The sequence below is a fragment of the Lynx canadensis genome, chromosome B1 (genome assembly GCF_007474595.2).
Source record: "Lynx canadensis isolate LIC74 chromosome B1, mLynCan4.pri.v2, whole genome shotgun sequence".
Taxonomy (NCBI): Eukaryota; Metazoa; Chordata; class Mammalia; order Carnivora; family Felidae; genus Lynx; species Lynx canadensis.
In genome coordinates, this window is record NC_044306.2 from 76,260,755 (window position 1) to 76,276,752 (window position 15,998).

The 15,998-nt window shown below is 41.8% G+C and overlaps 1 protein-coding gene across 1 annotated transcript in view; it reads left to right on the forward strand.

Moving 5' to 3' along the window:
• The first annotated feature begins 2,400 nt into the window (after nucleotides 1-2,400).
• The window catches only part of SH3D19 (SH3 domain containing 19), a 187,246-nt gene continuing 173,648 nt past the window's right edge, over nucleotides 2,401-15,998 (forward strand). The window contains exon 1 of the mRNA XM_030312931.1: nucleotides 2,401-2,688. Within this exon, the coding sequence (XP_030168791.1) occupies nucleotides 2,577-2,688 (112 nt within the window). The 5' untranslated portion in view covers nucleotides 2,401-2,576. The remainder of the gene's footprint in view (nucleotides 2,689-15,998) is intronic.

Below are 15,998 nucleotides of genomic sequence, written 5' to 3' on the forward strand. Positions count from 1 at the left end.
CTCAGTTGGTGGAGCATGTGATTTCTCCATCTCAGGGTCATGAGTTTGGCCCCATGTTGAGCATGGAGCCTATTCTAAAAAAAATGGTTAAGGGGTACCTGGGTGGCTCAGTCGGTTGGGTGGCCGACTTCCGGCTCAGGTCATGATCTCGCAGCTTGTGAGTTCTAGCCCCGCATGGGGCTCTGTGCTGATGGCTCAGCGCCTGGAGCCTGCTTCAGATTCTGTGTCTCCCTCTCTCTCTGCCCCTCCCCCATGCACACTCTGTCTCTCTCAAAAATAAACATTAAAAAAAATGGTTAAGAGAGTAAATTTTATGTTAAAAAATAAAAATAAATAAAATGACAACACCTGTATGAAAAAAACTTACCATAGGGCCTGAAAGTAAATATTTCTTTCCCTCTTTTGAGTCTCCCCAGAGCACTTAGTGTGGTATTTGGCACACGCTGGCTCTCACAAATGTTTGCTGGATGTCAAGTGCACTCTGAAAGAAGGATGTGGGTTCCTGAGGCTCTGATTGGATGGGAGATCCAGAACACATTCAGGCCTTTTCAAACTAAGAATCTGAGTCACATCAGAGACTGACTCCCAACAGCTTAGTGAAGCTGTATTGTTGTCAGAGTAGGGGCCTCCAAGTGATTCTTAATCCTTGAAGGTAAGTGAGAAGCAGGCTTTCACTCAAAGTGAACCCAAACACTGACAACAACCTGACAGGCCCAGAAATTTTTTTTCCTAGTTTAATTTCAAATTCTCAAGGTGTCTACTTATTTAACTGCTTATGCAATAATAAAATTTTTACTTGTGGATTTGACCTCAATTCCACGAAATCGATTGTGGTTCTTATCAGCCTAAAAGCAGAAAGATTTTCTCAGGCAGCAACAACTACTATTGAAAAGGCAAAGAGACAGCGCTCAGCTATGGCAAGCAATTCTATTTTCAGTGACCCTTTTCTCCCTTTCTTTTTCTCTCTCACATGCTGAACATCACAAACTCTCACAATCTCTCAGAAATAGAGCAAGAGGCTGGAGATAAAGCCCTGTTTATTCCACCAGGGAGTTTCCTACCAGTTCATGTCGAGGCAACGTACCTGCTTGTCGCTTGGGTTTCTTTTTCTGAGATTCCAGGATCTGCCCCTCTCTTTGAAAATGTGTGTACGTGCAAGTCCTGAACCTAAGATGTGTACTATACAGAGATACACACAATACGTTTCTTACACAGTTCTTTTCATCTTTGAAAAATGTTCACAGGGGTAGGTCTGGCAGCTAAGTGCTTCAAATTAGTTTCTGACTCCAGCACCAGTGCTCCTGACACCTCACCAAATCACCTCCCAACAAATAATCAGGTACATGGCTCTTAAAGCCATTTTCTTCCAGGGATTGTGGTCACTTCCCAACTCTAAGATAACTAGAATCCAGTGAGGCTGGGATTAAAAAAAAAAAAAATCTCTTTTTAAATTAGGCTCTATATTTTAGAGCAGTTTTAGGTTTACAGCAAAATTGAGCTGAAGACTGAGATTTCACTCCCCTAGGCACAGCTTCCCTCATCATCAACATCCCCAGAGAGAGATCCATTTGTTACAATTGAGGAACCTATACTGACACATCATAATCACCCAAAGCCCACGGTTTACATCGGGATTCACTGGGTGTTGCACACGTATGAGTTTGGACAAATATATTGATATGTATTCACCATTACAATATCATACAGAATCATTTCACTGCCCTAAAAATCCTCTGTGTTCTGGAGAGGCTCCATTTAAAAAGGTGAAAAGAGAGGAAAAGAAAAAAGCGTGCAGCTCATAGGCTTGAGCAAACTCTCAAGTTTGTTCCCAAGTTCAGGGCTCCCAGCAGACCGGTCTCTCCACGTCCAGCCCCGGGAAGGTTGTTCTTCTTCCTTTCTTCTTCTTCTTCTTCTTCTTCTTCTTCTTCTTCTTCTTCTTCTTCTTCTTCTTCCTCCTCCTCCTCCTCCTCCTCCTCCCCCTCCTTCTTCCCCTCCCCCTCCCCCTCCCCTCCTCCTCCCCCTCCTCCTCCTCCTCCTCCTCCCCCTCCTCCTCCTCCTCCTCCTTTATTTAAGTGTCTAGCAAATGCGTTTCCTGTTGACACCGGGATGTTGTGAAAGGGCAGGAAGAGGCCACGCCACCTCCTCTTTTCCCCTTCCTATCCCATTTATGTATTTTGTACACGTTTGTTTTGGTCGAGCAGGCGGTTCCAGCGTGTGGCTATGGGGTGGTCCCAGAGGCGGTAACCCCTCCCCGAGGAGGCGAGGCCCGGCCACAACCCGCCCCATCCCGGCTCCAACTCTGCGGGGCGGGGAAGGGAAGGAGGAAGGGGGAAGAGAGTGGGAGAGAGAAAGCTGGGAGAAGGAGGCCGCCGGTGCGCCGCGAGGAGGCGGGGAAACCGGCCCGAGCTCGGCCGCTCCCCCGCGGGCTGCAGGTGGAGTCCGCAGAGGTGGTAGCCGCCGCCGCCGCCTCCCCCGGGGCCCGAGGGCGCTGGCGTGCAGCGCCGGGTGCTCGCGGACCCAGCACCAAGGCCCACGGCTCGCTCGCCGTTCCGGGGCTGCGTCTCCGCGCCTCGTCCATGGCTGAGGGCCGGCGGCGGGAGGACGAGGAGGAAGAGCTGCGCGAGCGCCGCGAGTTCGGGGGCCCGCGCCGCGCCCGGGGCCGTGCGCTGTCCGGCCACTCGGCCGCAGGTGAGGGGCGCGGGGAGCGGGAGGGGGCGCGGAGTAGGGGGGGACGGGCGCCCCGGGGCCGCGCGGGTCCTGCCCGGGACTGCGGCGGCTCCCTCACCCGCCCGGTTGGGGCGGGCTCCTTTAACTGCGCGGCGAGACGCAGGGAGAGTAGAGTGGCTTTTCCATCCTCATCCTCACTTGCGGGCCGAGCCCGAGGAAATTCAAACTGGTCTCTACCTGCTAGTGGTCCCGGAGCCGAAACTACAGGTGTTTCGTACGCAGTAAATCCAGGAGCTCCTGATTTGGGCCCGGGTGATTACTTATCTCTAGATGAGTCAGAAGCCGGCGAAGAATTCTCTGGGTCTGGCAGTCTCGGGGGACGACACCCCTCCCGTCGGGTTTGCCTGCGCTGCGGCTACCTGGTCGAACCACGTGCTGATAGTCAGGGCTGGTTTCCTGTCTCCTGAACTTCGGACCTTTGATTATTCCCTACCCCCCACCGCCCGAGCTCACTATTATCTCTATAGCACTTGCTTTGCGCTCACCATTATCTCTATAGCACTTGCTTTTGAGTTTTTAGGTGAACCCCCAACCAGTCCAGGAGGTAGCCTGCCAAAAGGCAGTTCATTTGGACTGAGACTCATTGCTGAGTCTATAGTTACTTTTGTGGGTTTTTAAAATGTTTTTTTGGGTGCACGAAGGCGGTTCGGATCAATAGTTTGGAACTTAAGAGGAGGAGTGAATAAGTGTGGATCCACACCCCTTCCCTCTTCCTGGGGCAGTTTTTCAGTCAAACATAGTGGAGAGGAAGTTCTTTGGCCTTTGGTTTCAACTGGATAAGCCATGTATCTACAAACTAGAGTGACAACAATCCTAGGGAGCTGACAACAAGAGGGAGATAGAGAAGTGAGAAGGATTCAGATGAGAACGATTCATTAAAGCCTCTTTGGAAATTGGAACATAGTAAACATCCCACCAAGTCATGGGGAAGCTTTTCTGTGTGGCTCCCTTAGCCTGAAAGTTGGAGAATTAGAAGATAACAGGTCTGTGAGGAAACAATGAGGGATAGAAGGGGTGAAAGAGAATTTGATGGAACATAAATTGTCAATTTGATGTTCTTGGTAGGAGCTTGGAACCTTAAAAATAATTCTTTATGCCCATCACTAGGATTTTCCATCAAAATAAGGCATTTGATTTTATGCATGAATACCAGTTGTTTTGAAAATAATTGATAGTTTTGTTTAGTATAATCCAGACTAATGAAATAATGGGTAATTGCTGGATATGAATTAATATTTCTTGCGAGAATACAATGAAAAAACTTTACAAAGATGTACCTCTGTTGAATTGCTGATTTAAACAGCATAGGCTGCCTTCGATTCCTACTACTTCCTTCACCAAAACGCTTCACTTTGTCTCAAAATGGACTGTATTGTGAAGAGCTGTAAAGGATGTTGGAGGTCAGACTAGATATGCTCCAGATATGTCTTCATCATTTAGTTGCAATATGCGTATTTATTCCAAGGCTGGCAGAAGCTTTTCTAGATTCTGTGGTAATACTTTGCTACGCTTTCACTCAGAAATTGGTGTTTGCAGTTTCTAACCATGTAATACGCCTTGACTCCATTAAGGGGTGAAGGACAGATTATAGAGTGGGCAGAGGGTTAAACTTGCAACATTTGGTCTTCTTTTTTCCGGATACAGTATTTAGTAGTTCACATTTCTTTAGAGGCTGTCCTCCTCTTTCCCCTCATTAGTTAACTGTGTTTTTCAGACACCATTGCATTCCTTACCAAGCTTGGGCATTTGTTAGTTACAGTTGTGCTAGATGTTGTTCTCTATCCAAGTGAGAGTGTGAACTGACCCAGAAGTTTAATGTTTCTTCTGCTTAACGTCTGTCTTTCTAATCTTTCACCTCTCCAGTTCTCAGACTTCCTCCCTCCCCCACCATTTTACAATCTAGATTTTTTCTTTGATCTCACATAACTTGACACCATACATTTGGGGTTTATGGACTTAAGGGAGTCTGTGAACTCCTTCTTTCCCTGCTAAACTTAGGTGTGGTTGTGAAGGTGTGTTTATTTACTTTTGCAATGTACATTCAGAAGAGCATATAAAACCTGTAAATTATAAAGTGAAACTCCTGTAACCTGTGCCCAAGTCAAGAAATAGAATATTGTCAGTTCCTTAGAAGCAGATCTGATCCCTCCTGGTTCTGGTCCCTTCCTTCCCCTTGAGGGAACGAACTTAAATTTTGACTTTTGCGATTATTGTTTCCTTGCTTTTCTGTATGGTCTTACCTGTATGCATATACATACACATATGTGTTTCTATACAATGTTGGTTTACTTATTTTAAAACTTCATATGACTAATGGGGCGCCTGGGTGGCTCCGACTTCCGCTCAGGTCATGATTTCCTGGGTTTGTGAGTTCAAGCCCCAGGTCAGGCTCTGTGCTGACAGCTCAGAGCCTGGAGCCTGCTTTGGATTCTGTGTCTCCCTCTTTCTCTGCCCCTTCCCCGCTTGTGCTCTCTCTCAAAAACTAAACAAACATTGAAAAAAAAAAAAACCTGCATATGAGTGGAACCATCCGATATGTATTCTTTAGTGTTACACTCTTTTCACTCAATACTGTTTGTGAGATTTATTCATATTGTTATGTGCACTTGTAGTTTTCACTGCATAAATATATCCTGGTTTTTGTCTGTCATTTTTATTGATTTGTTGGAGTTCTGACTCAGGAATCTCAACTTTTGTTTGTTGCATGTGTTGCAAATGTCTTCTTCCACTCTGCAGCTAATTTGTAAAGTTTTCATTATACTTTCTTTTGATGTGGAAATTCTTAATTTTAATGCAGATGTATTTATGAATCTTTCTCTTAACTGTTAGTGGCCTTCTTCCCTTTCTGTCACCCTTGGTTAAGAATGCTTTCTCTACCCCAAGGTCATGAAGATATTCTCCTAATCTCCTGTATTTCCTAAAAGTCTTAAAGCTTTCTTCAGACTCTCAAATGGGTCTGAGACCCTCCGGCTGACCTCCAGCATTTTTATATTGTTTCTCAAAAGGGCAGAGAATGCAAAATTTGTTGACCTCCCCTAATCACCAGGAAGAGTGGTAGGAATTTAGTAGGGTTTAATAAATACTAAATATATTTATTCTTTCTGTATGTTGATGTCTTTATGGTAAACTCTGGCAGGATTGGGGCATCTGGGTGACTCAGTTAAGCCTCCCGCTTTGGCTTAGGTCATGATCCCAAAGTTCGTGAGTTCAAGCCCCAAGTCGGGCTTGCTACTGTTAGCACAGAGCCCACTTGGGATCCTCTGTCTCCTTCTCTCTTTGCCTCTCCCTCACTCACTCTTGCTGTCTCTCTCTCAAAAAAAAAAAAAAAAAAAAAAAAACACAAAAAACCTTAAAAAAAAAAAAAAAAAAGGAAACTGGGGCGCCTCAGTGGCTCAGTTGGTTAAGCCTCTGACTTCAGGTCAGGTCATGATCTCGAAGTTCGTGAGTTCGAGCCCTGGGTTGGGCTCTGTGCTGACAGCTGGGAGCATGGAGCCTGCTTCAGATTCTGTGTCTCCCCCCATCTCTCTACCCTGCTCCTGCTCTCTCTCTCTCTCTCAAGAATAAATATTAAAAAAGAAAATTAAAAAAATTTATTTTAAGTCCCACGGAAACGGGCTACATTTACATGTTGTTTAAAAATTCTGCATTCACGGGGTGCCTGGGTGGCTCAGTCTGTTGAGCATAGGACTCTTGATTTTGGCTCAGGTCTTGATCCCAGGGTTGTGGGATCAAGCCCCGCATTGGGCTCCACACTGAACGTGCACCCTGCTTTAGATTCTTTCAAAAAAAAAAAAAAAAAAGATTCTTTCTGTTTCCCTCTGCCCCTCTCCCCGGCTCACGTGCATGCTTTCTCTCTCTCTCTCTCTCTCTCTCTCTCTCAAAAAATTAAACAAAAAAAAATCCTGTATTCACCAAGTTCTTTGAGAAGACCTGTGTAGTTATCACCATCAGTATAATATGTGCAAAACGGTGTAGAAAATACATGGAATACAAACATATTTATAAAATAGGCTCCCTGCTTTAAAAGGACATGTCATAGAATTGGGGAAGGTAAAGCTGATATTTTATTTTTTGAAAATTTCAGCATAATTAATGTAGTGTTATATTAGTTTCAGGGGTACAATATAGTGATTCAGCAATTCTATACATTACTCCATGCTCATCAAGATAAGTGTACTCTTAATCCCCTTTCACCTGTTTCACCACCCTCCACCCATCTCCCCTGTGGTAACCACCAGTTTGTTCTCTGTATTTTGTTCTCTATATTTAAGAGTCTGTTTTGTCTCTTCTTTGTTCCTGTGTTTTGTTTCTTAAATTCCACACATGAGTGAAATCATAGGTATATGTCTTTCTTTGACTTATATCCCTTAGCATTATAGCCTCTAGATCTACCCATCTTGTTGCAAATGGCAAGATTTCTTTCTTTTCTTATGACACAAAATTCTATTGTGTTTATATACCACATCTTCTTATCCATTCGTCTATCAATGGGCACTTGATGGTTGCTTCCATAATTTGGCTTTTGTAACTAATGCTGTAATAAACATAGGGGTGCATTTATCTTTCAAATTAGTGTTTTGATATTCTTTGGGTAAATACCCTGTAGTGGAATTACTGAATATTATGGTTGTTCAATTTTTAATTTTTTAAGGAACTTCCAGACTGTTTTCCACAGTGACTCCGCCAGTTTGCATTCCCACCAACAGTGCAAGAGGGTTCCTTTTTCTCCACATCCTCACCAACACAACAATCTTGTGCTGTTGATTTTAGTCATTCTGACAGGTGTGAGGTGATCGCTCATTGTGGTTTAGATTTGCATTTCCCTGGTATTTAGTGATGTTGAGCATCTTTTCAAATGTCTGTTGGTATGTCTTCTTTGGAGAATGTCTGGTTCATGTCTTCTGCCCATTTTTAATTGGGTTATTTGTGTTTTTGGTGTTGAGTTGTATAAATTCTTTATATATTTTGAATCCTAACCCTTTGTCAGATGTGTCATTTGCAAATATCTTCTTCCATTCAGTGGGTTGCCTTTTAATTTTGTTGTTTCTTCTGCTGTGCAGAAACTTTTTATTTTGTTGTAGTTCCAGTAGTTTTGGGGTTTGTTTTTTTGTGTTTTATTTTTTTTGCTTTTCTTTCCCTTATTTAGGAGGCATATCTAAAAAAATGATGCTATAGCCAATGTTGGAGAAATTACTGCCTGTGCTCTCTTCTAGGATTTTTATGATTTCAGATCTCACATTTAGGTCTTTAATACATTTTGAGTTAATTTTTGTGTATAAGAAAGTGGTCTAGTTTCACTCTTTTGCATATAGCTGTGCAGTTTTCCCAAGACCATTTGTTGAACAGACTGCATATTCTTCCCTCTTTTGTTGTAGATTAATTGACCATATAATCATGGATTTATACGTGAGCTCTCTATTCTGTTCCATTGAGCCATGTGTCTTTTTTTGTGCCAGTACCATACTGTTTTGATTACTATAGCTTTGGTGTGTATCTTGAAATCTGGGATTGTGGTACCTCCAGTTTTGTTTTCCTTTTCTTTTTCTTTTCCTTTTTAAGTTTATGTATTTATTTTGAGAGAGAAAGAGTACAAGTGGGGAAGGGACAGAGAGAGAAGAAGAGAGAATCCCAAGCGGGCTCGATGTGGGGCTCGATCTCATGAAGTGTGAGATCATGACCTGAACCGATACCAAAAGTCAGACCCTTAACTGACTGAGACACCCAGGTGCACCTCATTTTTCTTTTTCCAGATTGCTTTGGTTATTTGGGTTTTTGGTGCATCTATACAAATTTTAGGATTATTTGTTTTAGTTCTGTGAAACATGCTCTTGGTATTTTGACAGGGATTGCATTAAAATTCTGTAGATTGCTTTGGGTACTATGGAAATTTTAACAATGTTTGTTCTTCCAGTCTGTGAGCATGGAATAACTTTCCATTTGTTTGTGTCATCTTCAATTTCTTTCATCAGTGTTTTATAGTTTTTAGAGTACAGGTTCTTCACCTCTTTCGTTTAAGTTTACTCCTATTTTATTATTTTTGGTGTAATTGTTAATAGGAATGTTTTCTTAATTTCTCTTTCTTCTGTTTCATTATTAGTGTGCAGAAATGCAACAGATTCCTGTATATTGATTTTTTTTTTAATGTTCATTTTTTGAGAGAGAGCTTGCATGTGCACATGAGTGATGGAGGGGCAGAGAGAGAGGGAAACACACAATTGAAGCAGGCTCCAGGCTGTGAGCTATCAGGACAGAGCCGGATGTGGGGCTCAAGCTCAGGAATCGAACCAGGAGATCATGACCTGAGCCGAAGTCGGACACTTAACCGACTGAGCACCACCAGGTGCCCTTTCTGTATATTGATTTTGTAACTTGCAACCTTACTGAATTCATTTATCAGTTCTAGTTGTTTTTGGGTGGAGTCTTTAGGGTTTTCTATATGTATAGCATTATGTCATTTGCAAATAGTTTTACTTCTTCCTTACCAATTTGGAAGCCTTATTTCTTCTTGTCTGATTGCTGTGGCTTGGACTTCTAGCACTATGTTGAATAAAAGTGGAGAGTGGACATCCTTATCTTGTTCCCGATACTAAGGAAAAAGCTCTGTTTTTCCCCATTGAGTATGATGTTAGCTGTGGATTTTTCATAATATGGGCTTTATTATGTTGAGGTATATTCCCTCTATCCCTACTTGGTTGAGGGTTTTTATCAAGGATGGATGTTGTACTTTGTCAAATGTTTTTTCTGCATCTATTGAAATAATATGATTAAAAAAAATTTTTTTTAATGTTTTATTTATTTTTGAGACAGAAAGAGACAGAGCATGAACGGGGGAGGGTCAGAGAGAGGGAGACACAGAATCTGGAACAGGCTCCAGGCTCTGAGCTGTCAGCACAGAGCCCGACGCGGGGCTGGAACTCATGGACCGCGAGATCATGCCCTGAGCCGAAGTCAGCCGCTTAACCGACTGAGCCACCCAGGCACGCCAATGATTATGTGATTTTTATCTTTTCTCTTGTTGATGTATCATATTGATTGATTTGTGAATATTGAACCACCCTTGCATCCCAGGAATAAATCCCACCTGATCATGGTGAATGATATTTTTAAATTTATTGTTAGATTTGGTTTGCTGATATTTTGTTGAGGATTTTTACATCTATGTTCATTAGAGATATTGGCTTGTAGTTCTTTTTCTTCTTCTTCTTTTTTTTTTTTTGTAGTGTCTTTGTCTGATTTTGGTATCAGGGTAATGCTGGTCTCACAGAATGAATCTGGAGGTTTTCCTTCCTCTTCTGTTTTTTGGGATAGTTTGAGAAGAATAGGTGTTAACTCCTCTTTAAATGTTTGGTAGAATTCTCTTGGGAAGCCATCGGGTCCTGGACTTTTGTTTGTTGGGAGTTTTTTGATTACTGATTTAATTTCATTGCTAGTAATCAGTCTATTCAAATTTTCTGTTTGAATTTCTATTTCTTCCTTCAGTTTTGGGAAGTTTTAGGTTTCTAGGAATTTATCCATGTCTTCTAGGCTAATACACTTTAATGAAGATAAATAAGAACATAAAGTAGTGCATGGTGACTACCAAGTGAAGTTTAGCAAAAGAACTAAACTGTTATGGTTAATTTTTTAGTTTACCTCTCACTGTGACCTTGGACAAGTTACCTAACCTCTCTGTGCTTTCATTCTTTATTTGTAAATTGGGAATATTAATAAAACCTATTGCATAGGGTTTGAGGATTAAATGAGTTACCATAGATAATACCCTTAAAACGTGGGTACACACATAGTAAATACCTATAAAGTTATTAGCGTTTATTTATGTATACTTTTGTTATTACTGGTAAAATACTGACACATAGCTGTGTCCGCATTTTTCTTTATTTGGGAGAAGTTATGGGGTTTCGGGCTGGTGGAGAAAAGGGAGGTAAATCTGCATCTTCACCATTTCATAACCTAATGATTATGTTGCTTTGCTTTGGGGTTCATTCATCTTTTAGAAATATACCAATTTTACAAGATTGAGCCTAGTTCCCCATTTGGCTTTCCTTGCCCCATACAGACTTATTTTAACATGGCTTGTAGTGACTTTTACACAGTGATTTCAGCAAATCAGAGGTAAGTTGGTGATCTTCTATGCTTTTTTTTCTTCTTCATTTTTTTTTTAATGTTTATTTTTGAGAGAGAGAGGGAGAGAGAGAGAGACAGCACAAGCAGGGGAGGGGCAGAGAGAGAGAGGGAGGGAGAGATACAGGCAGAGAGACACAGAATCTGAAATAGGTCCAGATTGTGAGCTATGAGCAAAGAGCCTGATTCGGGGTTCCAACTCACTAACCGTGAGATCATGACCTGAGCCGAAGTTAGACGCTTAACCGGTTGAGCCGCCCAGGCGCCCTATCCTATTTTTAATCAGGGTGCATCTCTTTATTTATTTATTTTTTCAGTTTTGACACTATTCATCCAGTGCTTCTAATTTCATTGGCACATTATATTTTGGGGGCAACATACTGTTTTCCCTTAGATCATTTCTGCTTTGCATTCAATGGTACTTTGAAACTAATCCTCTGAACACTTGGGTTTTAATCAAGTCTCTCTCGATTAGCTTTAGCCTCTAGCAGTTTATAGCGTCTCTCTGGGCCTTGGTTTTTGCTTTATTAATTGAAAGGATGAGGTTCCCACTTTTAACATTTTATGATTTTAGGAGATGAGAAGAAAAAATAGCTTCTGACTTGGTGTATAGAAGTTTGCCGATGTGCAAGATAAGATCTTGTGGAGGTTTCTCTGGGTTCCTTGTGAACTGCTCTTTTGATGAGGGAGGAGCCAAAAATGCAAAGCTCAAAACATTGCCTCACTTGGGGAGAGCAGTTATAGTAGTTTAAATTGTCCTGCCGGCTCAAGATAGGAGCTCCACTGTTAAAATGATGATGTTCTACTTCATCAGTGGAAGGGAAGACATGAGATATGTTCTAGGGAATTTATAGTACTGAACATAGGTATGATGGGAATGTTATCAATTAAGTACCAGATGAAAATACATGTTTAGTAGTTTCAGAGCATAGAGAGGAATTAAGGTTGGAGAGGAAGTGGAGATAGCCTGATACAAGTCAGGAAGGAGGCCTGTCTTCTTGTTTACAAGGAGGTGGAAACCAGTTCCTATCCCTCATTAACTGTAGACCTCATCTTTAGGAGCTTTAAGCTTGCCTTTGGGGTGGGAATGGGTATATGGAGGAGACTGGGGAAGGGTACAGGCTGTAGACCATCTTATCTTTTTTTTCATATATTTTGTGTTTTAGAATAGTTTTAGATTTATTGAAAAATTGTGAAGATAGTACAGAGTTCCCATACACCCACATCCAGTTTCCCCTATTAACATCTCACATCTTAACCAATGTTGATACATTATTAACTAGGATCCATATTTTATTCAGATTCCCTTAGTGTTTACCTAATTCCTTCTTGTTTTACAGGATCCCATCTAAAATGCCATATTACATGTGGTTGTTGTAACTCTTCAGGCTCCCTCGGGCTCTGATAGTTTCAAAGTTTTTTTTTTTTTTTTTTTTTTTTTTTAATTTTTTTTTTCAACGTTTATTTTATTTTTGGGACAGAGAGAGACAGAGCATGAATGGGGGAGGGGCAGAGAGAGAGGGAGACACAGAATCGGAAACAGGCTCCAGGCTCTGAGCCGTCAGCCCAGAGCCTGACGCGGGGCTCGAACTCACAGACCGCAAGATCGTGACCTGGCTGAAGTCGGACGCTTAACCGACTGCGCCACCCAGGCGCCCCAGATTTTCTTTGTTTTTGATGGCCTTGACAGTGTTGAGGAGTACTGGTCACATATTTTGGAGGATATCCCTCTTACAATTTGTCTGATGTTTTCCTCATGTTTAGACTGGAGTTACGGATGTTTGGGAGGTATGAGTGTTTGCCACATTTTTATCACATATTAAGTGTACATAATATTAGCATCATTTATCACTGTTGATGTTGACCTTGATCATTTAGCTGAGTTTGTATTTGCCAGGTTTCTCTACTTCAGGGTTACTCAACCCACCCCCACCCCCACCCCCACCCCATCCCTTTCCATACTGTAAGAAGTGAAGGAAATGACTATGCACAGCCCGCACATAGGAGGAAGGAGTTATGCTCCACCTTCTAGAGAGCAGAATACTACATAATTTTTTTGGAATTCCTCTGCGTGGGAGATACCATTCCTGTTGTAATGTCTCCTTCGTTTCTTGAGGCTCTGTAAATATCTGCATTGGGATTGTCTTTAGACCCTGCCTTTGGGGGGAATATAAGCTCAATTCCTATTCCCTAATTCTGTCCAGAATATCTGGTGTGTGCTGATGTCAAGCACGTAATTTCATTTCATAATAAGAAAGGAAAGGCAAATGGGGCCCCTGGGTGACTCAGTCGGTTGAGTGTCCGACTCTTGATTTTGGCTCAGGTTATGATCCCATGGTTGTGGGATTGAGCCCGTTTTGGGCTCCGTGCTGAGCATGGAGCCTGCTTGAGGTTCATATTCTCTCTCTCTCTCTCTCTCTCTCTCTCTCTCTCTCTCTCTGTATTCCCCTCTGCCCATCATTTTTAAACATGAGGAACATGAGACCTAGAAGGGGTAAATAATCTACTCAAGGTCACACAGCTAGGAAATGGCAGAGACTCCTAGTTGCCTACCCAGTATTCATCCCTTTCTTCCTTAGTCATTGGAACCCTGTATTGCCAAATGTGGCAATGTGCCCACCTAGGAAACTTCTCCCAGCCTACTAATGAAATGCAAGTAAAAGTCTATTGGGGTTTCTAGGAAAGTGCTTTCAAGGGGACTTGGCTGTACAGAATATCCTTTTTTGCCCTTCCTTCCCTCTCCTACCAGGAATAAGGAGGTGTAGCTCACAGCAGCCATCCCAGGCCATGAGGTTACCTTGAGGATGGAAGTCATGCACTGAGAATGGTGGAGCAGAAAAATCAATGGAATCTTAGTTCTTGGTGATAACAGAGTCATCATATGTGCTTTTTGATCGCCTGCCTCCTCCTTTATTTGAGAAAACATAAATTGTCTGGTTAAAGCCACTATTATCTTAGGCCTGTACAACTAGTAGCTGAATGCAATTCCTGACCGATGAAAATTCTAACTTGATTTTATTTTCTCTTCTTACCACGAGGCTTAATGCATTTTAATAATAGGAAGTTACCTTAGGGTACCTAGATTCTTGTTGCTGTTTTGTTCTTTATTATAATGTGACCTTGGATAGATCACTTAGAGCCACCCCCCTCCTTTTGCATCTTTTGAATGGGAATTATTCATTCTCTATAAGTTTATTATAGGGAACGTGTTTGTGAACTTCCAAGTTGTCTTGTGTGATGTATAGTTCTTAAAGAGGGTCATGGTCTTCCTAGGACATTCTATAGGAAACCTATAGAATCTGAAAGCAATTTTCTAATGTTGTCATTTTGCTTATTGCCAGGTTTGAATATTTCTCAGGGAATAAATAAATGGAAGCTGTGAAGGGAGGTGATTTTGTCCCTACTCTGATACCTATGAGTAGCTTAACAATTGCATTACTGATGAGCCCTATATTTTGTGCCAGGGCTGCCGCTTAGGATGCAGAGTTCATTTGTGTTTGATATGGCTGCTTTTATTGTACTGGAGCATTGTTTCCTGAAGATGCATTAATCAAGGAATCAGTATACTGGAAGGTAACTAAATGCTTTTGCTCTGAGAGCTAGCCAAAGAACAAGGGGCACAGAAGGAAATGTTTGCATAACATGGGGAGAATTTTTCTAGCAATAAAAATCATCATTTCCAGATAGTTCTTTGAAACTATTACAGGGGTGTTCACAAAAAACTGGAAGGCCTCCAGCATGGGGCCACCCATGTAAATGATCCCTTTTTTGTCACTACACCCCTTGTTTCTTTATTTCCCCACAAGAACTCCCCGCACCCCACAGAGTGGAGATAACTGGAGCTATCTGGGATTATAAAGTACATTTGTGTTACTCAGTTGAAGTATAACTATTGCCAGTGGAGGGTGTGGTTTGGAAGTAGAATTCATTTGGAATAAGAATTGCATTTGAATATTACTCTTAATTAGATGCTTAATAACGTGAAATGCCTAGTATCGGAAACATTTCACCTCCTGTACTGTTCTATTCCTGTTTCTTCTTAGAAAATTTCTTGAGATATTCAACTTTGTAACATGGTATGGAGTATTTTTCACATTTCGGTAGCAATGGTGCTTCTCAAACTTTAATATACCATATGCCTACAAGTCACCTGGAGATCTTAACAAATGTGATGCCTAATTTGATAGGTTTGGGATGGAGCCTGAGATTTCTGCATTTCTAACAAGCTCCAGGTGATGCTGCTGCTGCTCTTGGTCCCTGGACCACATTTTGAGTAACAATGCCCACAGTTACCTCTGCACCTCAGTGCTGGGGCTCTTAACACTGTCTGGGCATCAGAATCAGGTGGAGAGCTTTAAAAAAGACATATGCACCTGACCCCATTGTCAGATTTCCTGATTAATTCCTTCTGGAATAGTTGGGAGTTTTGAAGGTGAGACTCACTGGCTTAGTGTCCTATTAAAGAATGTGATGTTGAGTGGTTTCAGTGTGATTTTTTGTAACTTGAATTGTTACATGTTTTCCTCATACGTAATTCATGTTGTGATGACTTGTAGTCAAACAGAATCCACCATGCATTTTATATAGGGATTTTATTTAATCCTGTGTTATCTTGTAGAATAACGAGGCTGCACATAAAGAATGTTGTAAGACACTATCGTTGAAGTAACGGGAAAGCAATATATGTGATAGTTATGTTTCTTAGAGTGCAAGAAATAGAGGTCTGTTTGGCTAAACACAGCTGATGACGGCTTATTATAAGGATACATAGGTAAGTTAGTTGGAAGACCAAGGAAATAGCTTCAGCAGTCCTTTGTGAATAAGAGTAGCTCTGGGAAACGGATAGTAAACAGCTACTCCAGAGAACATTTCTTTGTGAGTTGGGATAACTGTTACTCGTATGTCAGTGACACCACCATTTTTGTGACATAGTTTACTTCTGTCTACTTCCATGGTTTCTGAAGTTACTGAATAACTGGCTCTCTCTTGTTTTTCTTACAGTCAGCCTCTCCAAGAAAGAGGCTTTAAGTAAGTTGGCCAGCCACTGTCCTGCACCCTTGTGGGCAGGGTTCTCAGGCCACATTACTTCAGAGGCGCAGGGCAAACTATAGATAGCTACCTTTTTGGACCCATCCCCGATCCCTTATCCT